General features: G+C 41.0%; 1 protein-coding gene across 3 annotated transcripts in view; it reads left to right on the plus strand.

The window, feature by feature from the left end:
- Window positions 1–27941, plus strand: part of LOC125485968 (fibrosin-1-like protein) — a 333770-nt gene that overhangs the window by 242265 nt on the left and 63564 nt on the right. The window contains exons 2-3 of one of the 3 annotated variants that reach the window (XM_048611611.1): window positions 10701–10901; window positions 25420–25459. In XM_048611611.1, coding sequence (XP_048467568.1) covers window positions 10701–10901; window positions 25420–25431 — 213 coding nt within the window. In that variant the 3' untranslated portion in view covers window positions 25432–25459. Of the gene's footprint in view, window positions 1–10700; window positions 10949–25419; window positions 25460–27941 lie in introns of those variants that run through there. The other 2 variants (XM_048611612.1, XM_048611610.1) reach the window with 2 other exon arrangements.

Below are 27941 nucleotides of genomic sequence, written 5' to 3' on the forward strand. Positions count from 1 at the left end.
CCTTATTCGTAGCTGTCCTAAAACTTAAGGAGTTGTGATCACTGTTTCTAAAATGCTCTCCCACCAAAGGGTCAGTCAGGTGGCCAGGCTCATTAGCCAATGCAAGGTCCAGTATGGCCCCTCTTCTATTCTATTTCACATACTGTTTCAAGAAACCCTTTTGGATGCACTTAATGAATTCTGCCCCATCCAAGCCTCTTGCTGCAAGGGAGTCCCAGTCAATATTGGGGAAGTTAAAGTCACCCGCCATTACAACTCTTTTTATTGCATCTTTCCATAATCTGTGTACATATTTGTTCTTCGATATCTTGGTGACTGTTGGGGCACCTATTGTATAATCCTATCACAGTGATTGCACTCGTCTTATGTTGAGCTCTATCCATATTGCGTGAGTGGATGAGCCTTCCAGTATGTATTCTCTGAGAGCAGGTGTGACATTCTCCCTGTGGTACAACTCCTCTGCCTTTTTTACCTTCCTCTCTATCTCATCCAAAACAATGAAACCTTGGAATGTTCGGCAGCCAGTCCTGTCCCTCTCTCAACCCAGTCTCTGTAATGGCCACAGTGTAGTCCCATATATTGATCTGCGTTCTAAGTTCATCTGCCTTACCTATAATACTCCTTGCTTTGAAGGATGGAAACACGACAGGAATGTAATGTTTGGAGCTTACCGTTTTTTGACACCAAAGATGACCTCCAAGCCTTCCATTTCTATTTGAGCATATCTTTGTTTGACACCCAGCCAAAGTCCGAGATATATACGCTATTGGCCATCACTCTCTGGTGAGCCACTAGTTCTTCCTTGCTCTGCTGATCAGCCATGTTGACTGAGCCAACTTCTCCCAGAATGCTCCTTAGCAACTCTCTGCCATCCCCTATTGGATGCTCTTCCTCCTGCTTATCATCGGGGGGGATGGTACGTCTTTGTTCTGCTGATCAGTCATGGTGACTGAACCGAATTCTCCCAGAATGCTCCTCAGCGAAGTCTCTTTGCTGTCCTCCATTGGATCTAGTCAGAATCTTTTTCCCAGAGTTGAAATCTCTAAAACTAGGGGTCATGCATTTAAGATGAGAGGGGGGGATGTTTTACAGAAGTAGTCAGAATCTGGAACACGCTGCCAAGGGTGGTGGTGGAGGCAGATATGATAGGGGCATTTAAGGTACTTTTAAATGAGCACATGAATGTGGAAGCAATGGAGGGATATGGACCAAGGGCAGGCAGAAGGGCCTGTTCCTGTGCTGTACAGTTCTATGTGCTAAAATTCATATGTAATCTGTCCTCATCCTGGCATCCTTACATTGACTGTTGAAGAGGGGTCAGCCTTGGAACTGGTCTCGTAGCGACGATGTACCCTTCAGAGAAGTGAAGAAGCAGCTTTCGTCATTTAAGTTGTTGGCAAACTACAATCCCAAATGAGATGTGACATTGACATGTGATCTCTCCCCGAACGGTATCAGGCTTACTCGTGGCCCAGCAGAGAGTGAAGGCCGGTAGCATATACGTCTTGGACTTCGGCTGGGTGTCGAATGAAGATAAGCCCAGTTAGAGGTGAAAAGCTTGGATGTCATCTTTGGTGTGAGAAATCTCCTCCAGTACCTTGACGGACATAAATTTCTAGGGCCCTTATAGGGCTACTTCAATTGGCCATGCCACCCATAGCATCAGGTCAAATATGAGCGTAGAGTTTGTTCATCAAACACGGGGCTATGATTGAAAAGTTGCAAGCTTCTTTTGTAGTACCGAGACCCCTGGAGATGTTGGTCACAGACAACGGGCCATGATTAATGAGCAGGAAATTTGAGAATTTCCTAAAGTTGTATGGGGCTAGGCATGTAAGGAGAGCTCCTTACCATCCATTGTCCAATTGCCTGGCGGAAAGAGAGGCTCAAACTTTGAAAGCAAGTTTTAAAAAATAGCTTACAGCTTCACTGATACCAAACTGTCCTGGTGCCTGTTTGATTATAGGACCACCCCTCGCACAGCTACAGGGACAGCTCCAGCAGAGTTACTAATAGGGAGAAGACTCCACACCTTGTCTTCCTCCCCCACAGGTCTGGGGTGAAATGGCATCAGGAATACCAATACCGGACACAAGACTCCTCTAAGTGAGAGAGGCACTTTACTTGAGGGTACAAAATTCCGTATCAAAACCACAGGAAAGGCCCTGCATGGGTAAGAGGCACGTTTGACGTGAGGTCAGGTCCCATGATGTACAAAGTTGGGGTAGGGGAGGTGATTCTGAACAAGCACGTGGACCACATGAAAGCTAAAACCTTGCAAACAGAACAGGAGCAAAGCATGCCTGGCCCCTCAGAACATGGGATGTCGCTATCAGAAGCTGTGGGTTGTCCCCCAATGCCTAACATCAAGGAAACCTCTGAGGACATGGCAGATGTCTCAGCCTCAACATCATTACCACTTGAAGAAGGACATGAATTTTGGCCCATTCACTCCGGGTGCAAGAGGCAAGCTACAGTCTGATACAAGCCTCCAGTATCTGAGGCTGAGTTGGAGGAACTGCACCTGGTGTGAAAATGTGCCAGGAAAAGTTACAGGAAAAAGAATGCGTCTACGTCCCAGGACTTAATTGGGGAGGGATGTCGTGATTGGAGCGAGGTCAGCTAGGTGAATCTTGGAGAGTATGAGTTCCTTGATTGGGACTGTTAACCTAATGAGGAGAGAAGTTCTATGGTCTGGTAAGACTATGGCGACACAAGAACAAGGAGAGTCACGGAGAAAGTGGTCCCTCCGGAAAGCAGATAAGGGTGGGGAGGGAACTCTAACCCTAACCCCTAACCCTTACCGGAACCCTAACCCTAACCCTAACCCTCCCCACCCTTATCTGCTTTCCGGAGGGACCACTCTCTCTGTGACTCCCTTGTCCGCTCCACACTCCCCTCCAGCTCCACCACGCCCGGCACTTTCCCTGCAACCGCAGGAAGTGCTACACCTGCCCCCATACCTCCTCCCTCACCCCCATCCCAGGCCCCAAGAAGACTTTCCACATCAAGCAGATGTTCACCTGCACATCTGCCAATGTGGTATACTGCATCCGCTGTACCCGGTGTGGCTTCCTCTACATCGGGGAAACCAAGCGGAGGCTCGGGGACCACTTTGCAGAACACCTACGCTCGGTTCGCAATAAACAACTGCACCTCCCAGTCGCGAACCATTTCAACTCCCCCTCCCATTCCTCAGACGACATGTCCATCCTGGGCCTCCTGCAGTGCCACAACGATGCCACCCGAAGGTTGCAGGAACAGCAACTCATATTCCGCTTGGGAACCCTGCAGCCCAATGGTATCAATGTGGATTTCACAAGCTTCAAAATCTCCCCTCCCCTACCGCATCCCAAAACCAGTCCAGCTCGTCCCCGCCTCCCTATCCTGTTCTTCCTCTCACCTATCTCAAGCCGCACCCCCATCTCCGACCTCCTAACCTCATCCCGCCCCCTTGACCTGTCCGTCCTCCCTGGACTGACCTATCCCCTCCCTAACTCCCCACCTACACTCACCTTTACTGGCCCCATCCCCGCCTCTTTGACCTGTTTGTTTCCTCTCCACCTATTCTGTCCTCTATCCATCTTCTATCCGCCTCCCACTCTCTCCCTATTTATTTCAGAAGTCTTTTTTTAAACAGATTTGCTTCTGCATTTTGGATTGGGTCATATGAAAAATAAATAAAATCCTGCATTTGGATTACATTTAACATTTCAATGGTCCATTCTCTGAAACATGATGAGTTGGTGTACTGAATTTTGACGAGTGTTCTGACAGGAAATGTAGGGAGATGTAGAGAGAAAGGGTGGCATATTTATATAAAATAAAGTATATCCTCTTGCCAATTAGAGTCATAGAGTCATACAGATGTACAGCATGGAAACAGACCTACTGGTCACAGGCCTCCAGTCTGATAAGCACCTCTCACTGCCCTCTGTCTTTTATCTTCAAGCCAGTTCTGTATCGAAATGGCTCGACCTCCCTGTATTCCATGTGATCTAACCTTGCTAATCAGTCTACGATGAGGAGCCTTGTCGAATGCCTTACCGAAGTCCATATAGATCACGTCCACTGCTCTGCCCTCATCAGTCCTCTTCGTTACTACTTCATTTGCTTAATAGATAAGTAAGAGTGATTGGCATCTCATGTTGCATGATGAGCACAATTTCAGTATTTATGAATGATTGCATTGAGCTTCCGGTGATACAATTGATATGGAGGTTGATTTTGTGTTCCCTAACACGTGCAAATTCATTTGTAATCAAGGAGTAAATTAATGGAGACAATGAAGTTTCCATTCATTAAGCACGTGAATAGTCTCATCAAGGCAACGAGGCCCGCAAGGGTGGCACGGTGGTTCATTGGTTGGCACTGTTGCCTGACAGCGCTAGGAACTCAGGCGACCACGTGTGTGGAGTTTTCTCCCCTTGTCTGTGTGGGTTTCCTCCCAAAGATATGTAAGTCAGTTGTTTAGGACATACTGAATTGTCCTTGATGTGCAGGCTAGGTGGATTAGCCATGGGAACTGCAGGGTTGCAGGGAAAGAATAGAGTAAGGTGGGGCTCTAGGTGACATGCTTTTGGAAGGTTGGTATGGACTCCATCCACACTGATGAAACGCCATTTAAGAAAGAATAGGTGTGCGGGAAATTTAAAGTTGTGTGCACCAAGATTAGCTCAGTGCCTCCTATTTCAACTTCAGATTTGTCTCAGTTAGTTTTTGTGAATCATCAAAATCAGTTGAACAAGGATATTTCAGAGATTTATTTTTGTGTATTTGTTTTTGTTAGAGTAAGGGTTGTAATCCATGGGGGACAGGAAAGCCTGCTGCTGTACACTTGAAGTACTTTAACACTGACAATGCTGTCAAAAAGATTTATAGTAAGTCACTAGTGATTTATAAAACATCTGTGTGATAAATCCTAAGAAGTTGAATTGTGCATTTTTATTTAATTTCAGCCTGGTGGTGGCAGTGGTTTCCTCCCTCAGTAGTTTTAATATTACGTTGGCAGCGTAGTGATATGGTTATGAATGTGAGTTTCAAACAGTGGCTAGCATAAGACGTAGAGCAGAAGTAGGCAATTCATCTCACCGATTCTGCTTTGCCATTCAATGAGATCATGGCTAATCTGATAAGCCAGTTCCACTTTCCTGCCTTTTCCCTGTAACCCTTGATTCCCTGACTAATGTAAAAATCTGACTGTCTCAACCTTGAAAATACTTAATGACCCAGCCTCAACAGCCCTGTGGAGTAAAAAATTTCCACAATCGCAACCTCCTGAGATGAAATTTCTCCTCATCTCTGCCTTAAATGTGCAGCCCCTTCTTCTGAGATTATACCTACTGGTCCGAGACTCTCCAACAAAGGAAAACCACCACTCTGCATCTACCCTATCTAAAAATCTTAAGTTTCAATAAAGTTGACTTTGATTCTTCTAAATTCTTCTGAGTACAGGCCCACAGGCCCAATCTACTCAATTTCTTCTCATAAGATGGTCCCTCGATACTTGGTACAACCTCATGAACCTTCTCTGGACTGCCTCCAATACCTTCCTCGCATAAGGAGCCTAAAACTGTTCATGCTTTTCTGGTTGTGATTTGATGAGTACCTTGTATAATTTTATCATAAACGCCCTTATTTTATACTTCATTCCTTTTGAAGGTAAAGGCCAACTGTTATATAGCTTTTGCCATTTAAATAATATTCAACTCCCTTTTTCTGCCAAATTTTCTAATTTTCCCACATGATATTCAATCTGCCGTGTTTTTGCCCACTGGCTAACCTGTCCATATCCCTCTGCAGACTTTCTTGTATCATTCTCACTGCTTGCCTTTCCACCTATTTTTGTGTTGTCTGCAAACTTAGTGAATATACTACAGTTTATTCACTTTCCTCATTCAAGTCATTAATATATATTGCAAGTAATTGTAGCCCCAGTACTGACCGCTGTGCATTCCACTAGCTAAAGGTTGCAATCTTGAAAATGTCCTCCTTAGCTCAAATCTGTCTTCTGTTTGTTAGCTTACCCTCCATGCACGCCAAGAGGCACAGGCTTTTTTCTTATTGAATAGCCTAACATTGAGAGCTTGTTAAATGTCTTCTGAAAATCCAAATAAGTTGCATCTACTTCTTCCCCCTTATTTATCATACTTGTATTTTCAAAGAGCTGTATTAAATTTGCCAGGTTGACCTTCCCTTTTGTGAGGACATACCGATTCTGCTTGATCATGTTTTATATTTCTAAATGCTCTGCTATTACACTCTTTATAATAGGCTGTAACATTTTACCAGTAACATATGTTAAATTCTACAGTTACCTTTTTTTTAAATATTCTTCCCTTTTTAAATACGTATGCAATATTGGCAGTTTTTAAATCTTCTTTTACTTTTTTCAGAATCTAAGGACTCTTAGAAGATTATTAAGCCTCCACTATCTCTGTAGCTACCTCTTTTAATACCTAAGAATGCATTCCATCAAGTCCAGGGGCCATATCGGTCTTAAGTCCCATTATTTTCCCTTGCATTATTTCTCTGGTGATAGTTATTGTACTTCTTTCCTCTTCACCTCTTGCCCCTTGATTATTAACTAATTTTGGAATACTATTAATGTCTTCCACTGTGAAGACTGATGCAAAGTATTTATTCAATTCTGCCGTTACCTGGTTCCTTATTTCCTCAGCCTCGTACTTTAATCATCCTATGCTCACTTTGGCTTCTCTGTTTCTTTTGGCATATGTAAAGAAGCTCTTGCTGTCCGTCTTGATCTTAGTTGCAAACTTACCCTCAAAGTTTATCTTCTCCCTCTTTATTGTTTTTTGGTCCTTTTTTTGGGTTTTAAAACTTTTTAATCGTCTGGTTTACCACTAATCTTTGCCAAATTGTATATGTTTTCCTTCAATTTGTTACTACCCTTAACTTCCCTGGTTAACCTTGGTTGCTTATCCCCTTCCTAGAATATTCATTCCTCTGTGAGATACATCTTTGCTCTGAGCCATGAACTATTTTCTTAAATGTCTATTGTTGTTTCTCAACTGCCAGTTCACTCCAGCCAGCCCTTCCCTCATTCCTTTTTAATTGCTTTTATTTAGACTCCGCAGTTATGCCCAACCGAAGTTCCAACCTCTCAATTTGACTGCTAAACTCCATCATGTTATGGTCACTGTTTCCAAGGGGATCTTTTGCTCTGACATCATCCATCAAATCTGTTCCATCATGCATCACCAGATCCAAAATAGCCTGATCCTTGGTTGGGTCTACATCATATTGTTCCAGGAAAATGTCCTAAATATATGCTATGAATTCTTCTTCATTGATCCCAATGTTAATCTGACTATCCCAATCTACAGGAAGATTTAAAGTCATTCATGATAAATTTAATACCTTTGTTACCTGCCCTCATTATCTCCGAATTTATTTCTGTCCCATCGTATAGCTATTGCTTGGGCACCCATAGAATACTCCTATCGGTGTTGTTTTCCCTTTTTATTTTTTATCTCTGTCCATATGGATTTGATGTCTTCAAAGATCTTTTCTTGTTCCTGTACCAATAATCCTCCCTTAATACTTCTTTCTTCCTGTCTGTGTCAAAAAGTGACAGAGCCCTGAATACTTTCCTGCTTTGATCTCCTTCTACCCATAGCTTCATAATGGATAGAAGATTACACCTGTTAACCTGTATTTGCGCCATTAATTCATCTGTGCTGAATATTATGTGTATTCAAGTAAAGAGCATTAATTTGCTTTTTAAACATTTTTTTCTCCCTTTCGGGAGAATTTGCTGATTTATTTTATGTTATCCAAATAACTGCCCTATCATGCTGCCATATCCACTTGCTTTGTAAGCCTGCATTTCCACTCTGCCAAACTCTTCCCCTTCTAATTATTTTACAGCCCTACTTATTTGCTTTGCCAGGTCACTGGTCCCAGCTCAGTTCAAGTGATGCTCTCCCACATGGACAGCTTCCTTCTATCCCAGTACTGGTACCAGTTCCGCAAGGACTGTAAGCCATTCAACCCATACCAATCTTTGAGCCACGTATTTAACTCCTTGACTTTATTTATCCTATGTCCAGTTTTATCTATGGCTCAGGTAGTAATTCTGAGATTTTCACTTTGTAGGTTCTGTATTTCATTTTAGCTCCTAATTCTTTCAAATTTTCCACACAACCTCCTTTCTAGTCCTACTAATGTTTTTGGTGCCAATGTGGATGACAGCTACTGGATCCTTCCACTTTCCCTTCAAGTTCTTCTCCAGCCCTGAGAAGATGTACTTAATCCTGGCACCTTGAAGACAACCTAGCTCTTTGGAACTCCCATTAACAGCTACAAAGAATAGTATCTATCTTCCTATTATACTTCCCTCCCCTTCTTCCCACCTCTCCCTGTGCCAAGGTGCCGTGGCCAGTTTGCTCATCCTCAGTATCCCCACTCTTGTCCATTCAGCTTTCAACAGCCTTGTAACTATTGGACAGTTGAGGGGGCCATGGCCTCATATCTGCCTCATTTGCAGTCACACCTCCTATAGCCTATAACTATATTTGTTTTTATAATCTGAAAAAGAAAAAAAAAATCAGTATCATTCTAGTACTTAAGTAGTTAATTTTTAAGAAAGGGAGAAGAAAATACCGAGACCTAAGCACGAATTGAAGAACTTACTTTTACTGTAAATGCTAAAATATTCACCAATTCTACTTGCCAATCAGCATCTTTCCCTGCACTCGCATCATGCTGTGGTTTGTTATTGTCATTCTGCCACTGGTCTTACATCAAGTCATCTCTCGATCTGCTGAGTTGGATGATGTACCTGCAATTAACTTTAGTTCTCGAGCAGTTTTCTTACCAGCAACTCCACTTAAAGAATTGGAATTACTTGGTGTGCGTCTTCTTGAGTTTACTATGTTTCTTGTAACACATGGCTCAGAATTTGAACAGCAGTGTTCATATTTCAACAGAGGATGGATTTCCAATCTCAATCTTCACTTCAAAGAGGTTTAATGACATTGGACACTTCACAAAAGGTGGGAGAATCTGATGAAGGAAAAGGTCACTTGATACTAACCAAATCTTGTCTGTCTAATGTCCAAGATGACACCATGACATGTGAAAACATTACAGTTACAGATTGAGGGTGAAATAGAGAAATCTATTTATGTTTAAAATGTGTCTGTGTTTTAGTACTGACCAATGTACCTCTATCTTTCCCTATCAAGATGTAACAGTGGCAAAGAAACAGGAATTAATTGCTCTTTCTTCTCTGCTTGGGAAGGAGGTCTTCAAAAATGCAAGACGGAAGCCAATCCTGACCATGTTGGTGTACCGTTTTGATGCAGACAGTGCTGCAATGCATCTTGATTGCTGTTGACAATGTAAACAGTTCATAAGTGAATCCCTTTGGAATCAATAAGTTAATATGGATTCAGTTAATCGAGCCTAGTATTATGTTTCTGTGTATAATGTAGGAATTATAATAAGACGCTTTTGCAATGTACACTGTTGTGCCACCATATTAACTTAAAAGATTCCTGTTGTACAAATTGAAGTTTGAGATGTGCAATAAATTGAGTGATTTTTAAAATAATAAAGGGATGTGGGTGTCACTGGATAGGTCAGCATTTATTGACCATCCAAAATTACCTTTGGAAAGGTGGTAAGAAGCTGTCTTCTTGAACTGTTGACATCCTTGAGGAATAGGGACACCTGTTAGGAAAGGAATTCAGGATTTTGCCACTGTGACCATAAAGGAGCAATAATATAATATGGTTTGTGCCTAGGAGGGGAACTTGCAGATGGTGGTGTTCCATTGCATCTGCTGCACGTGTCCTTCAAGGTGGCAGTCAGTATTAGGTTTGGAAGGTGCATTTGAAGGAGCTTGTTTGAGTTGCTGCAATGCATCTGGTAAAGGATGCAGCATTCTGCATCCAAAGTGAAGGAAGTGATTATTTTACATGTTGTGAATGAAATGCCAATCAAGTGGGCTGCATTGTCTTGTTAATGACCTGTGCCTTGCGGATGGTGGCACTGGGGAGACAGGAGGTGAGTTACTTGTTGCACTTTCCTAGCCTCTGACCTGCCCTTGTAGCCACAGTATTTAAAGGGCAAGTCCAGTTCAGGTCACTGGTAATACCCGGGTTGTTGGTAGTCTGGGATTGTAAGTGATACTATGTCACAGGAAGCTGCCCATTGTTCAACAAAGGCTTGTAATTGTAAAAACATTTTATGTATCTATTAAATTGGTGTTCCAAAAATCTCTTGATATTGAAGATTTCTGTTTTGAGACATAAGGTGATGTCTCCTCACATTGATTGCAATTCAGAGTCCCATATGACGCTGGTACAGAATAGTGTGGATTTTGAATGGATAAAGACTGCTGTTGGGGACAGGAGGAAATTGAGGTCTCCGACATTTGATCATTGTCATTGGTACTACTGCAACGTGTAGAAGTTGCGAAGACAGAATCAGGATGGGCTTGCAGATACCATCATAGACTATGCATAAAGAAATATCACTTTGGCAGTAATTTGTTTATGTACATGAAACAGTACTTGTGTTACCATCACGTTCAAGAGAATTGCTGGGGGCAGGGACCATGGGGATGGAGGGGCATGCAGTTGGAGAACATATTCTTATGTTATATTTTAAATACCTACAAAAGTAGATTTTCTGAATTGTCTTCCTAATTGCTACTACTTTGATTATTTCAGAAGGACCTTGCACTTAGACCACAAGAACGAAATGAAAAGTGGGAGAAGCAAGTTGGAAAGAAACCACGCCAGATGGCAAATGGCATGTTGGCAGAGCCAAGTGAAAATGGGCATGAGAACGAAAATAGTACCTTCGAAAGAGGACGAGATCAAGGAAAGGATCGAACAAAGAGAAAAGTTCCACTAAAGAACTCCACTCAGGTCTGTGAAGTGTATCTCCTTCATTTATATGTATGTAAAAAGTGAAAGAACACTGGTTTCAGCAGCAACATTAGTACAAGGGTATAGAATTGACGGCTGAATTTTTAAAATCACTTTTGCTTAAAACCTCTAGACTGGCAGTTAATGCAGTATATTCATTTCCATTGTAATGATGGACCAGCCTTGGTTCAGATATTGGCCAATTGGCTTATTTTGTGTCCTGATCCTGAGACATGTCTAAGCCATTCAAAGTAGACAGTTGGTGACACAAGTGAAAATTTGAACCGTTGTCGGAAAAAACTGCTAAGTACCAATAGATGGAATTTTTTTGGTCTGTGTTGCACTCTATACTACTACACTCAGTGACTGTAATGACTGCCTTTGTAGCTTGCATTTAGTGACTACTGAAAGATGCATTTACATAAAGAAGTTTCCATGGTTCAAAATATAAGGCAGTTGATGTAATGTATTAAGTGATTGTATTTCCTGGCAGTTGATATTTTCACATTTTAGCCAGGACGAGTTGTTATTCTTCATACTTGGTTTATTTTGTCTCTGGTTCCTTCAATGGAATAAGCTGTCAGTTTGACACCCTATTTTACTAAAAATTTATTTCCACGACTAATAAAAGATGGTAGTTTTCGTAGCTTGACATTCAGTTTGCAATAGTTTTGTGTCAATTTGGGGCAGCATATGGCAAAAAATTGATTGAAACCAGACAGGAGGCATAATACACAAACCAGATAAGCAAATTACCAGAACTTCATTTGTCAGCATGTTCTTGTCAACTTTACAAATTAGAGTAAACATTCTACTAGAGGTTTAGAGTGCAGTTGTATGTACATTACTAGATCTTAACTGACTGTATTTCAGTTTTAAGTAGTTTATATTGATAAATATTACGAAGATTGACATACTGATTAATGCAAGTGTAAGCAAGTCCAATACTTAATTTACTTATGTTTCATTCAAAATATTGAATTTGAGAGCACAGTATATTTTGCATCATTGAACTCCGATGTCAAATCATAGAAACATAGAATATAGGAGCAGAAGTGGGCCGTTTGATCCCTTGAGCCTGTACCACCATTCAATGTGATCAAGTGTGATGATACTATGCATTTAAGAGATGTGTTCTGTGCTGTTTCTCTTGTAGAAGGGTGTTGTCACAGTGGTGCTGAAATGTCTCCTTCAGACAGGCAGTTGGTAAACAGCTTTAAGTTCTCCCTGGGTTTTTTTTAAAATAAGACAAAACAGTCATGAGTGGGCGGGGTAAGGCTCACACAGGCACCAAAGGATTTTGCCTTTGCTTTTAGTTGGTGCATAGGTTTTGCTGGCTGCTGGAGCTAAAAGCTGGAGTTCTCTGCTGCAAGAGTGAAGTCTTAGACAGCAAAGTTTTCTCTTAAAAACCAAAAGGAGCAGATCAATTGTTTCTTTGGAACTGGAGGGAGAGACAGCATGTGAGAACTGTGTCACTGTTGCTGAATTGCCTTTGCCAAGGGTGTGTTTATGGGACGCTGCCTATATTGGAACAGTTGATGATTAGTGGCTAAATAATACATTATCTTAAGTATTTCTATAGAGTAAAGTTATGCTAATTGTTCCTTTTGCTGTATTTTAAATGTGTTATAAGAATAAGGTATATTTTGATGAAAGCTTAGCGGTGGACCAAATGAATCATGTTTGGAACACAGGGTCTTACATTTGCCTTTAAAAATATATAAAAGTTAGATCTAGGCTATCTCTATAATATACTCTTGGGCGTCTGGTCTGGTTCATAACATGCCTAATCATCAAACTCAATACCATAATGCTGCCCTCCCCTCACTTCCCTTGATTCCTCTAGCTACAAGGGATATATATGAAGGCCAGCATATACTTTACTGCCTTCTTTACTGCCTGCTGCATCTCCATGCTAACTTTCAGTGACCGGTGCACGAGGACACCTAGGTCTCATTAAATGGTCCCCCTTCTCATTTTACGGCCATTCAAATAATAATCTCTTCCTATTTTTGCACCTTACACCTATTCACAATGTACTGAATCGGCCATAGACTCACTGAGCCTGTCCAAATCACGCTGCAACATCTCTGCATCATCCTCGCAGCTTACCCTTCCACTCAGCTTTGTCTTATCAGCAAATTTTGCAATATAATATTTTGTTTCCTCATCTAAATCATTAACATGTATTTTGAATAGCTGGGGTCCTAATACCAATCCCTGTGACACCCCATTAGTCACTGCCTGCCATTCAGCAAAAGACCCACTTATTCCTACGCCTTGTTTCCTGTCTGCTACCAATTTGATATCCATCACAATTCATTGCATCCAATTCCATGAGCTTTACTTTTACACATTAATCTTTTATATGGGACTTTGTAGAAAGCCTTCTGAGAGTCCAAATAAGCCATATCTACTGACACCCTCTGACTCTACTAGTAGTATTCTCAAATTCCAGTAGATTTGTCAAGCATGATTTTCTTTTTGTGTATCTATGCTGTTTGTATCTGATTCTGACACTGTTTTCTAAGTGCTCTTACCAACTACTAATGTCAGACTCACTGGTGTGTAATTCCCTGTTTTATCTCCATCTACCTTTTTTAATATGGGGTTACATTAGTTACCCTCCAATTCGTAGGAACTGTTTCAGAATCTAAAGAATCTTAGAAGATGACCATTAATGCATCCACTGTTTCTAGGGTTAGTTCATTAAGTGCTCTAGGGTGTAGATTATCAGGCCCTTGAATTCTATCAATTTCTCTAACACTATATTTCCACTAATACAGATTTAGTTTATTTCCTCCTTTCTCACTAAACCCTGTATTACCCATCATTTCTAGTATGTTATTTGTGTCCTGCTTTGTAAAGATAGAAGTGAAGTTTGAATTCAGTTCGCCAACCGTTTCTTTGTTCCCCATAATAATTTCCCCCAGTTGTTGACAATAAGGGATCTACATTAGTTTTTACCAATCGTTTTTTTTTTCTTCACATACCTACAGAGCCCTTTACAGTCACTAATGTTTTTTGCCCCTTGGTATTTCACAATTCTGCCCACACAGATTATTAATTATTTGGGCTGATATCTTTGCTGAATATTGTGTTTATACCCCCTTTAACCATAGTGCAATGCCACCCCCTTTCCTTTTGCCTGTCATTCCTAAATACTGAAAACCCCTGGATTTTTAGTCCCCATTCCTGGTCACCTTGCATGTCTCTGTAATCCCAACTATATCGTACCTGTTTATGTCTATTTGCGTGATTAATTCATTCACTTTATTTTGAATGCTCTGTGCGTTCAGGCACAAAGCCTTAAGGCTTGTCTTTTTAAGGTTCATTGCCCCATTCCCCCTACATTTCATTGTGGCTTTGTTTAATTCTGGCCTTCAATTCCCCTGCCTATAACTTCTCTTATTCCCCTTTCTGTCTTTTGTTCTTGTCCTTTATTCCACATCCTCTAACTCCTTGCTTAAGTTCCCAACCCTTGCCAATTTAGTTTAAGCCCTTCACAATCACTCTGCAAATACTCCCCTTAGGGAATCAGTCCTGGTCCTGCCCAGGTGAAACAGTTGGAAGCTCTGGGTAGTGCAAAGACTGTGGGCCCTGGCAAAAGTCCAGCATTAGTACTGAAAACCTGTGTTCCAGAAATTGCTGCACGCTTAGCTAAGCTCTTCCAGTACAATTACCACACTGGCATCTACCCAACAATGTGGTACATTGCCCCAGTATGTTGTGTACACAAAAAGCAGGACAGTTACAACCTGGCAAATTACTGCCCCATTGGTCTACTTTTGATCATAGTAAAGTGATGGAAGGTGTCATCAACAGTACTATCAAGCAGCATCTGCTCAGCAATAACCCGCTCAGTGACGCACAGTTTGGATTCCACCTGGGCCACTCACATCCTGACCTCCTTACAGCCTCGGTTCAAGCGTGGACAACAGAGCTAAATTTGAGGTGAAGTGAAAGTGACAACCCTAGACGTCAAGACCGTGTTTGACCGTGTGTGGCAACAATGAGCCCTCGCAAAACTGGAAACAATGAGTATCGGGGGCAGGTTCTCCGTTGGTTGGAGTCATGCTTAGTGCATAGAAAGATGGTTGTGGTTGTTGGAGATCAGTCATTTCAGCTCCAGGACATCTCTGCAGAGTTCCTCAGGGTAGTGTCCTGCGCCCAAACATCCAGCTGCTTCATCAATGCCCTTCCCTCCACAATAAAAGTCTGAAGTGCATTTGTTTTCCAGTGATTGCATCACGACTCCTCAGATATTGTCCATGTTGAAATGCAACAAGATCTGGACAACATTTAGTGGCAAGTAATATTCGCACCACAGAAATACCAAGCAATGACCATCTCCAATAAGAGACAATCTGACCACTGCCCCTTGACATTCAATGGTGTTATCATCACTGAATCCTCCACTATCAACATCCTGGGGATTACCATTGACCAGAAACTCAACCAGACTAGCCAAATAAACATAGTACCTACAACAGCAGGTCAGAGACTAGGAATACTGCAGCGTGTAACACACCTCTTGATTCCCAAAGGCCTGTCCTCCATCTCCAAGGCACAAGTCAAGCAGTATTGTGGAACTCTTTCCACTTGCCTGGATGAATGCAGCTCCAATGTCTTTGAAAAAGTCTGCCAACATCCAGGACAAAGCAGCCTACTTGATTGGCACTATATGCATAAACATGCACTCCCCTACCACTAACATTCAGTGGCAGCAGTTTGTACCATCAACAAGGTGCATTGAAGGAATTCTTCAAAGATCCTTAGACAGCACCTTCTAAATCTACGACTACGTCCGTCTAGAAGGACAAGGATAGCAGATACATGGGAATGCCATCATCTGCAAGTTCCCCTCCAAACCTCTCACCATCCTGACTTGGAAATATATCATCATTCCTTCAGTGTTGCTGAGTCAAAATTCTTTAATTCCCTTGCTAATGGCATTGTGGGTCAACCAACAGCATGTGGACTGCATTGATTCAAGGAGGCAGCTCACCACCACCAACTCGAGGGCGAGTAGGGATAAGCAGTAAATGCTGGCCAGCCAGCGACGCCCACCTTCCCTGAACGAATAAAAAAAACCCTGTCTAGTTTGTACTGGTGCCACCTCCCCATATGTAAGTTACCTTCCCTGTGACCATCAAAGAACAAAAACTGACATTCTGCTTCCTCAACACATGCTTAGCAAGGAATATGACGGCATGTTTAACAGCACAGCTCTGTTTCTAAAACAAAAATACAAATTGTGCTTGTGGAGATTGATGATTTCAACTTTAGCTAAATAGTGTATCTATTTAATATACTGCCTACAAATTGATGAAGTGAACTTAGGCAGGGGTCATAATTGTGTTAAATTCCAAACTGACCATTGTTTGAAGTTCGCTGATTTGTTTTTATTTTAAATAATGTATGTTTGATTATTCAGAATTTGTACTCATTCTGTGAAGAAACTACTTAACATCAAGCACATTTTTCACACATTTATAATAGTCTGGTTTCAATAGATACTTTGGTTTTTGTAGGAGGCCCAGAATCATAGTCCCGTTATATGTTTGATACCTTTCTACTCATTAATTTATCTAAATCACATCATTGTTGCTTTTCTTTTAGGTTGTAGGCTTTGGATCAGTTGTAAACACAGCATTTAAATGGTTTCTTATCAATGAAACAAATTTGGGGAGGTGATGGCCTAGCGGCGTTATCGCTTGACTGTTAACCCAAAGACCCCAGGTAGTGTTCTGGGGGTCCTGAGTTCAAATCCCATCATGGCCGATGATGAAATTTGAATTCAATAAAAATCTGGAATTGGGAATCCAAAAGATGACCATGAATCCATTGCGATTGTTAGGAAAGCCCATCTGGTTCACTCATGTCCTTTAGGGAAGGAAACTGCAATCCTTGCCTGGTCTGGCCTACATGTGACTCCAGACCCATAGCAATGTGGTTGACTCTGAACTGCCCTCTAAGCAATTAGGGCTGGGCAATAAATGCTGGCCTAGCCAGCAATGCCTTCATCCCATGAATGAATAATAAAAGAAAAAATAGCTTTAAATACAGCAGTTAATTTTCAGAGTGGTTGTTGAAACGGTAGACATGAAGCAATAGAAGAAGATAACTTTTTGGACTTAGACAAAATAAATGAGGTTGAATTAGGTAAAAAGAATTAATTTTAATCAAATGAGTAGAACCGATTGGAGCAGAAAAAAGGAAATCAGGGAACATTGAAATAACTTTTTGTTGCATTTGTGGTCCTTTTCTTTCTTACAGACTTAGGCTAAGACTGATTCTGGTGTCTACATTTCTTTCCTGGCTTTCATTTATCAAGGTGTGGAGGTGCCGGTATTGGACTGGGGTGGATAAAGTCAGAAATCACATGACACCAGGTTATAGTCCAACAGGTTTATTTGAAAACACAAGCTTTCGGAGCCACTAACAGCTGAAGAAGGACTGAGGCTCCAAAAGCTTGTGTTTTCAAACAAACCTGTTGGACTATAACCTGGTGTCATGTGAGTTCTGACTTCATTTATCAACAAAGCATAGAAATGCTGAATTTAGTAGCCCAGGGTTAATATTACAGAAAAATCTATGCTATCTGTCTTTGAACAGCTTTATTACTGTGAAATTAGAACTGTATTTGTGTCACATTTTGTCAGCTGAAAGTTAGGCAGCTTGGACAGACAAATTTCTGGTCCAGGTAGCAGTTTAACTACTAACCTTTAAAATACCACTTGCAGTTATTAGTACTGTTTACACTGCTAGGCAAGGTTTAGTTGAACTTTTGCTTCTTACCTGTGCCTAAATAGATTCTATAATAGGTCATTTTTCTGAAAATATTCTCAATGTGTATCCTACATCCTGAGGGATTTTATGCAATGTTGTTTATTGCACGAGTTCAATCATAACGACTGTGTCTTGAGCCTTCTGGTACATCATGTACATCATGTACATCCTTGTACATTGCTGATAATCACTTTTTCCGATTACATTTTTGAACTTTTAAAACAAATACTTGTTTCTGAATTAATGTTGCAAACAGTGCATGTATGTGAAACCATGTTCTTCAAGAACTTTGGTTTGCTTAATATTCAAGGAATTGTAATGAGGTTGGAACCCTTGACATTGCAGTTCATCTTTGTAGGCAAATAAAACTTGGTTTTGGATTCCTCAAAAAAAAATGTGTATAAGCACTATTTTCACTGTCTCCTGGCAGTTTATAATCAATAAAGTATGGATGACATCTGCATTTCGGCTGATCAAACGATGTTCAGGCCACACAAATCTGAAGCAATGGCCACATTTAACAAAGAATCTTTATCATTTCACCTTGATATTGAATGCCAGTGCTATCTCTGAATCTCTCACTATCAATATCCTGGGGGTTACCAGTAGCCAGAAACTGAGCCAGCAAAATAAATGTTGTGGCTACAGGAACAGGCCAGAGGCTAGAAATCCTGTGGCAAGTAAATCACCACCTGCTTCCCCAGAGTCTGTGCGCACCTATAAGAGATATATAAGGAGTGCGCTGGAACACTTGCCAGTTGCCTGGCTGGATGCAGCTCCAGTACCACTGAAGAAGCCTGACACCATCCTGGACAAACCAGCCCGTTTAACTGTCCACCACCTGCAACATTCACTCCTTCCACTACAGACACACGGTATCAGCAGTATCTACTGCATATAAGATCCACTGCATGAACTCACCAGGGCTCTTTTAAAAGTGCCTTCAAAATATGTGACTTTTGCCCCCTATGAGGACAAAGGGACTCGATGTATGAGATTGCTGTTGCCTGAAAGTTCCTCTCCAAGCCACTTGGCATCCTCACTTGGAACTGTATCACTGTTCCTTCACTAAGTGGACAGTGGGTTTATCTACACTTCAAGGACTGCAGCAGTTCAACACAGCACCTCACCACCATCTCGTGAGAGATTAGGAATGGGCAACAAATGCTGGTCTGATCCATAGAACTCGCATCCCGTGTGTTATAGTGAAGCTGGAGACTCAAAACTAGAGGCCTTATTGACAGATCGCTTTGGGGAGGAAGGAAATTTGCTATGTTAGATTTGACCCATGTTCTGTGACCAGGACGACCTGCGCACTCTTTCTCAATAATACAGAAACATGGAAAATGTAGAAATTTTATGACACAGAAAAGAGGCTTTTGACTTGTGCGTGTGTCAGTTGAAAAAGGGCCAACAAGCCTAATCACACTTTCCAGCTCTTGGTCTGCAGCCTCATAGGATAAGGTATTTCAAGAGCATATTGAAGAAATGGTTTTAACGTGGCGTGGATTTCTACCTCCAACACCCTTTCAGAAGTGAGTTCCAGTCCCCAATATTGTCTGGCTCCTTTTATAGATAGCAAGAGCAAATTACTGCAGATTCTGGAATCTGTACTGAAAAAAAAAATGCTGCAACGGTCCCTGCGAAATGTGAAGGGCTGTCATGAAGCATCCTCTAGATTGACTTGAAACGTTAGCTTGCTGCCTGTCCATGAATGCTGCCTGATCCGCTGAGATTCCCAGGTTTTTTTGTTTTTTGCGGTTGTATAGATATTGTGTTAAAGCTGTATTGAAATAGAGAGTGTTTAGTGTCCATATTACCTGTACTCCTATAATGCAAAAACAAACTCACTGCTTTTTAGCAAATCACAAGCTCTGTTTAAAGTGATCATGATCTTGTATGCTTTGCATCTCCACCCCTCAACAAAATGAGCAGTTATCTTAGGTACTCCAACTCAGTTAACAAACCAGAGAATAAAGTTAAAATACCTTTTGTGGTCTTTATGGCTCCGTTGCATGTTGATGCATCATCTGTTAAGATGTTAGACTGGATTCTGGTTTATATTTCTACTGGGAAGTTCATTTGTAGAAATGAAATATGCAACATTAACTGCATGAATACCCACCGTGGACTGTTGTGTTCTTGATTGTTGCTTGACATTTGATCCTTCAAGATAACATACAATGCTGCAGTGGAAAGCAAGTGAGGAAGTGACTCCTTTCTGGCATAACTGTTTAAAATCTGTCATCATGCAGCATTCTTGTAGAATGTAAAGAGTGTGCTGGATCCGCCCACCACCCTGGCCCAACATCAGCATAAATGCTTTTCTTAGGGAAGAATGGTCATTGAATATGAAATGTTAGCTCCATTTTCTCTCTACTCAGCCAGACCTGTTATGTTTCTTAAACAGTTTCTGTTTTTGTATGTTTGTACTCTAATCCTATATGCTGTTTCTAACATGAGTTAGTACAAAATAAAAATGGACATTGTTGTTCGCAATTTTCTCCCTTTTTAGAGTGATATCGAAGCCAATAACTCAACTATTGCCTCAGTTGATGAGCTGAATGGGCAAAAAATGGGAATCAAGCATGATATGCATTCTAGTTGTATGACTTAATGTTCCACCTGGACCAACAAACCGTCAGGAAATCCCCCATTCTTAATTCAGGTAATACTTAAAAATAAATGGCCCAAATGTAGGGATACTAGCAGCGTGCAACAAAACCTCAAACCCCTGCTCCCTGCGCTACATAGATATTGTGGTAAAAGCTGACGAACTTGAAACATACAAAAATAGAAATTTTTGGAGAAACTCAGCCGGTCAGGTAGCATCTGTGGAGAGCAAACAGAGTTAAATATTTAGAGTCCAGTGACCCATCTTCAGAACAAAGAACCTGGAGATGAACTGTCTGCTTCTAGCCAGTTCCAGACAAAGGAAAACATCAACACTCATTAGGGTAAGCGCACTAATACTTCTACAGTTACTTCATTGCATAAAAGATAGTGAGATGATCTTCACAATGAGGTGGCCCTCACTGGACTTCTAATCGATTCTGCCACACATCTTGCCATAGTTGACCTCATTCAGACCCTGATGAGTTCTGTCCTATGCTCCTATCATAAAGTTTGATATCGCACAGTACAACATTATTAAGCGTAATGTTCTCTGATCACTTTCTGAAGTGATGAAGCTAATCTCTTAATTTGAAGTCCACTCTTGAACATTCTGCGGCATCCCAGTAACCTTCCGAGGTTCACTTAATAGCTCTATGAGTAAATGTGGTTCTGAGCCACATAGAAAAAGTAACCAGATTTGAATCTGTATCCAGTAAGTTGTGTTAACCAAACTCCTGCAATTGTTGTGGTAGGGTAACTAAAATTGAACTTTTCTCCGATGGCTCTGACCCTATTCTTAATTGTCATCCAATTTCCACCTTCCATCTGGTGCAGTTGTGTGAATATTGGTGAGGAAATGTTCTGATTTTTCTGTGATCTCCTAATATTGTGAGATTAAGAAGGCAATAATGGTGACTAGGGTGAGTAACCAGTAGAATGACTTTTGCCGTGGAACCATGTTGAGAGATGATGTGTAATGATTGAAAATAAAATGTACTTCATAAGGGATATGCTTTTTAAGAGTACTGCTTTTTCCAGTTCTCTAGAAGATCTCAGTTTTAATCAGAAAAATAGTATAGCTGGTTTGATTTCTAGGTACTACTCCCGATGCTTCCCTAATGGAATGCCTTTTGATTGTATGTATGTTATACAGGACATTCAGTATAGAAACAGGCCATTCAGTTTAACCAATCCTATTTATGCTTTACTTGAGCATTTTCAGGTCTTTTGTAATCTGAATTAAGCAGGGTTGCACTGCATCTTTTTATTTTAAAGATGCTATTAAATCTGAGTAGCATGGCTTCTGCCAGTTCTTTACTGAATTGTTTTTAAATACATGGATGCAATCCACCTGAACCAGGAGCTTCATGCTCTTCATGTTGGTTTACTTTATTCAACGGATCCCTTCTTTAAACTTTGAATGCATTTAGCTCATTGACTCGTTGTTCAGTGTCGTGCCTGCCCAATCCATCTTCCTGGTAATTGCCAAAGGAAAATAATTACTTCATATTTTTGTAATCTCTCTATTGTCACCTGTGGCACTGTCATTTATAACCGTTGATTCTATTCCCATCACAAACTCAATCTTTTCTTGACTCCTGTGTTTTTGAATTATTTGAATTGTATAGTACAGGAATATTGCACAAGTGGCAGTGTACTCTTGCATCAGTTCAACAAGATAATTGTTCCTAGAAAGTTATTCCATGTTGCCAGAATCAATATCCATCTATAATATTTTTAAAGTTTTATGTTTGGATTGCAATTTGTAAGCAAGCAAAGTATGTTTAGCACTTAATTTCTGTGTCACAATTTTTATATATCACATTAGGTCTGAAATTTCCAGTCTGTTGCACCTAACCATCAGGCACCTGTGATAGTTAATAATTTCAACTTTTTAATGAGTTGCCACCCATGTGGTTTCTAATCTTTGACTGCTCATGTGACTAAGTCACTGAACAGTTTCCTGAAGGGAATCTGTTAACTCTATTTAGCTTTCTGCTGAGAAATCATGGCTCTCAATCAAATTTTAATAATTTCTATATCTTTTAAAATTAATAAATCTGCTTTCATCTAAACAAAAAAATTGCCAAACATGCACAGCAGTTTGATCAGAATCTGTAGAGGGAAGACAAGTTTGAGCGTGTACGCATGATCAGAAGCAGAATGAAATGCAGAACGGTTTCTTAGTAAAGTTGGAAAATGAAAAGCAAAAAGAGAAAGGAAAGGATAGAAAACAAACACTATTACAGAAAGGAAATGGGCTGAAATATCTTGCACATCATAGTTGGATGATGCACTGACTATAAGAAGGAAAATCTTAATAGAATAGTAGAAGACAAATTAGGCAAAATTTAATCCTAAATATCCAAAAAATAAGTAATACATAAATCCAAAGAAAAGAAAAATCAAGGTACATAGCCAAAGGACATGAAATTAAAAGAGAAAATTCAAACAAGACCTGTGAATTTTACAGTAACAAGATGCAAAGAATGGCCCCACATCATAGATTCAGGCACTTGTCAACACTAGGCTCTGATTCAATAGTCTCTCGCCCATTTGTCAACATAACCATACTCTTGCCACAAGCTGCCCAACTGAACACTTTCAGTTCTAAAATGAAAGTCCTCTTGTTGAGTTCAGGGTGAAATCTTTTTGTTCTTTTGACAGATGTTTGAAGAAACAACTCCGATTTTATTCAAACAAGCTATGTCCACAAGATTTCAGCGACAGCTGTGCTTGAGTAGTGACTTAACCACAAGTGCCAGAATGTCAGACAATAGACTGCAGAAAATACTATTTTCTTTTGCCTCAAGAATAATCCATACATTGGCCAGTGTGTCTTTTTTCTTTAAAACTAGTCTCTGCAGAGAAATCAGTTCTTTTTTCCTGAAAAGAGAGAGAGAATGTGTGAGAGAGATTAGCAGTTATACTTCAGTATTACCATCTGTGTATGTTAACCAATTATGGCATCTGTTTTGAATAAGTGGTTATTATCAAAATAAAATTGTGTTTTTTAAGAAACCTGGTTGATTGTTCTTGCTGTTTGAAACTTTGAAGTAGGTATTCAAAGAGGCAGAATGTATGAACGTCATGTTGTACAAAGGAATGGTAAAAGTAGGGAAAACTTAATAATAGAACAAATTGAATACAGAGTGGGAAAGTGAGAGGTTATGCAATTTGGTTGGAAGCATAGAGGCACAGACTATTTTTCTAAATGGGGAAAGGCTTTGGAAATGTGAAGCACAAAGGGACGTAGGAGTCCCAGTTCAGGATTCTCTTAAGGTTAACATGTAGGTTTGTACTTGTGGTCTAATGGTTAGGGTGATGGGTTAGAAGTTTATTGGGCTTTCCCTGTGCAAGTTCAAATCCTGCCAACCATACTGCCTGATCTTAAAGTTTCTCCATAAATTTCCTTTAGGGCAGCACGGTGGCACAGTGCTTAGTACTGCTGCCTCATAGTGCCAGGGACCTGGGTTCACTTCTATCCTCAAGTGATTGTCTGTGTGGAGTTTGTACATTCTCCTCATGTCTGTGTGGGCTTTCTCTGGTGCTCTGGTTTCCTCCAACAGTCCAAAGATGTGCAGGTTAGGTGGATTGGCCATGCTAAATTGTCCATAGTGTCCAGGGATGTGTAGGTTAGCCATGGGAAATGCGGGTTTACAGGGATGGTGTGGGGGGAGTGGGTCTGAGTGGTATGCTCAGAGAGTCGGTGTGGACTTGATGAGCTGAATGGCCTGTTTCCACACTGTAGGGATTCTATGGATGTAGATTCAGTTGACAGTTTGGAACGCAAATCCAATGTTGGCTTTCATTTTTGAAGTGCTGGAGTACAAGAGCTAAGATGTACTGCTGAAGCTGTATAAGGCTCTGATCAGACCACATTTGGAATTTCGTGAGCAGTTTACAACCTGTATCTAAGGAAGGAAATGTAGGCTTTGGAGGGTGCCCAGAGGAAGTTTAGAAGAATGATCCTGAGGCTGAAGTGCTTGTCATGTGAGGAGCTGTTGTGGACTCTGGGTATGTACTTGATAGACTTTAGAAGGATGAAATGAGATCTCATTGAAACTTACAGATTACTGAGAGGCCTGGGAAGAATGAACATGGGAAAAGATGTTTCCACTAGTATGCGAGACCAGAACCCGAAGGCAGAGCCTCGGAGTTGAGGGACAAGGAGGAATTTCTTCAGCAAGAGGGTGGTTAATCTATGGAACTCATTGCTGTGGAAGGCTGTGGAGGTAAAGTCATTTAATGTATTTAGAAATAGATAGGTTCTTTATTCGTAAAGGAATCAAAGGTTATGGGGAGAAGGCAGGAGGATGGGGTTGAGAAACATATTAGCCTTGATTGAGTGGTAGAGCAGACGTGATGGATTGAATGCCCTAATTCTGCTCCTGTATCTTATAACATTATGGTATTTAATTGGTCATCTTTCTAACTGGAAAAAATGATTTCCTTTGTTTTATGTTGTGACTCGTGGAGTAATGCAGCTGGAGAGATATAAATAAAGTGGAGTTGGGAGAATAGATATGATAGAGGTGGAGTGATTGCAGAAAAGTAATGAATTCCTTCCAGGAGGCAGAGAACAAGAAGCATAATTAAGATAGTTCTGGGATTAAGAGGGGTTGTGATGATGCCTGTAGAAACCCATTGGCAAAATCATACAGACAGAAGGTAGTTAATGAAATTCTCAAACAGAGCACAAGGGGTAAGCAGTGCTTAGTACAGCAGAGGAGGAGGACGTTGTGAAATCCTGCACTTATTGAGTAGTAGTCATTTGGAAAAATTGTTATCATAGTTGGAAATGAGAGAACAGAAATTGCAAGGAGTCAAAGGATGGGGGAGAAGAAAATTGGGTTAAAGATGAACCTCATGTATTGCATTTAATGAGTAGCAGTAATTTGGAATTGATCTTGCAGTGTCTGTACTTTTAAAAGGAATTTGATTGCTCTGGAACCACGAGAAAGTGTGTATTTTATTGAGTTAAACAGAGCTGTAAGTCTATAAAAATGCTGTGGAAGTCCCAATAATATTCTGAATGTCTTGGTTGAAATGATTGCAATTTGTGGAGAAAACAGTGCAAAGTATTTTTTTCTTCTTTATTCATTCACAGGATGAGGGCTAGGCCAGCATTTATTGCGTAGAGGGTAGTTATGAGTCAACAACATTGCTGTGGGTCTGGAGTCACGTGTAAGCCAGACCAGGTAAGGATGGCAGTTTCCTTCCCTAAAGGACATTAATGAACCAGATGGGTTTTTTAGCCAATTGGCAATGGATCCACAGTCCAGATATCTATTGAATTCAAATTCCATTTGCCATGGCGGGATTCACATCCAGGTGCCCAGAACATTACCTGGGTCTCTGAATTAACAGTCCAGCAATAATACCACTAGGCTATTGCCTCCCCACATTATTTTAACATCACTTTTTTCATTGCTGTGATATTTCTTCAGGAGAGTTTGTGTTTTCTGCCTCAAATATTAGATTCATTCAATGTTGTTTCTAGTCATCCCCATGGGAAATTATTTTTGATAATTTCTGAGTATCTTTACTGACTGTTCTGTCTAGGCAACTGCAACTACGTGCTGGTTGAAGAAAGTGTAGCTCTGTTGGATACCTCATAGGTAACATAAATGCTGGTCTTTCACTAATACTATACAATTTTTTGGAGTAATGGTTTTGGAAGGCGATTGCACTTCATCAGCGATTCAGCTAATAGGCCAAGTAAGTGAAGCATAAGAAAGTTTAGCGGTATACCAGAATATTGTTTTAGTAACTGCCAGCACAGAATTAATAAGAGCAAAGAAAATTACAGCACAGGAACAGGCCATTCGGCCCTCCAAGCCTGCACCGACATGCTGCCCATCACAACTAAAACCGTCTAACCTTCTGGGGACTGTATCCCTCTATTCCCATCCTCCTCGTGTATTTGTCAAGGCGCCTGTTAGAAGTTAATATCATATCTGCTTTCACTACCTCTCCCGGCAGCGAATTCCAGGCACCCACCACCCTCTATGTAAAAACAAACTTGCCTCGTACATCAGCTTTAAACCTTGCCCCTCGCACCTTAAACCTATGGCCCCTAATAACTGGCTCTTCCACCCTGAGAAAAAGCTTCTGACTATCCACTGTGTCCATGTCCTTCATAATCTTGTTGACATCTCTCAGGTTGCCCCTCAACCTCCGTCGTTCCAATAAGAACAACCCAAGTTTCTCCAACCTCTCCTCATAGCTAATGCCCTCCATATCAGGCAACATCCTGGTAAATTTTTTCTGTACCCTCTCCAAAGCCACCACAACCTTCTGGTAGTGTAGCGACCAGAATTGAACACTTTTCCAAATGCGGCCGAACGAAGGTTCTATAAAGCTGCAACATTATCTGCCAATTTTTAAATTCAGTGCCCCGTCCGATGAAGGCAAACATGCCGTATGTCTTGTTGACTACTTTCTCAACTTGCATTGCTACTTTCAGTGACCTGTGTACCTGTACACCCAGATCCCTCTGCCTCTCAGTACTCTTAAGGGTTCTGCCATTTACTGTATATTTTCCATCTGGATTAGACCTTCCAAAATGCATTGCCTCACATTTTTCTGGATTGAGGGTTGGGAACCAAAGCAAAGGTGAATTGACTGAAAGGGAACGAGAGAGTAGGGCTAGTAAGACTCGGAGGAAGAGCAGGCAGAGTGTGGTTGCTGATCAAAGTGAGCCTGGTGGACTGAAGTGCATCTGTTTCAATGTAAGAAGTGTAACAGTTAAGGCAAATGAACTTAGAGCTCTGATTAGTATTTGGAACTATGATGTTGCTATTACAGAGACTTGGTTAAGGGAGGGACAGGATTGGTGCTTAACGTTCCAGGATACAGATGTTTCAGGTGGGATAGAGGGGGATGTAAAAGGGGTGGGGAAAGTCGTACTACTTGTTAAGGAGAACATCACCATTGCACTGTGGGAGGACACCTCGGATGGCTCATACAGAGAGGCAATATGGGTAGAGCTCAGGAACAGGAACAGTGCAATCACGGTGTTTGCGGTTTACTATAGGCCTCGCAACAGCCAGCGGGAGATAGAAGAACAGATATGTAGGCAGATTTTGGCAAGATGTAAAAGTAACAGCGTTGTTGTCGTGGATGATTTTAACTTCCTATATATTGACTGGGACTCACTTAGTGCTTGGGGCTCGGTTGGGGCAGAGTTTGTAAGGAGCATCCAGGAGGGCTTCTTAAAACAGTATGGAGATAGTCCAACTAGGAATGGGGCCTAGGTGAATGAGCCTGGCCAGGTGGTTGACGTCTCAGTAGGGGAGCAGCTCGGGAACAGTAATCACAATTCAGTAAGCTTTAAGGTACTGATGGATAAAGATAGGTGTGGTTGTCAGGTGAAGGTGCTAAATTGGGAGAAGGCTAATTACAACAATATTAGGCAAGAACTGAAGAATGTAGATTGGAGGCAGATGTTTGAGGGCAAATCAACATCTGATATGTGGGAGGCTTTTAAGTGTAAGTTGCTGGGAACTCCGGACTGGCATATTCCTGTAAGGATGAAGGATAATTATGGCAAGTTTAGGGAACCTTGGATAAGGAGAGATATTGTGAGCCTAATCAAAAAGAAAAAGGAAATATTTATCGAGACTAGGA

The sequence above is a fragment of the Rhincodon typus genome, chromosome 24, assembly GCF_021869965.1.
Source record: "Rhincodon typus isolate 14 chromosome 24, sRhiTyp1.1, whole genome shotgun sequence".
NCBI lineage: Eukaryota > Metazoa > Chordata > Chondrichthyes > Orectolobiformes > Rhincodontidae > Rhincodon > Rhincodon typus.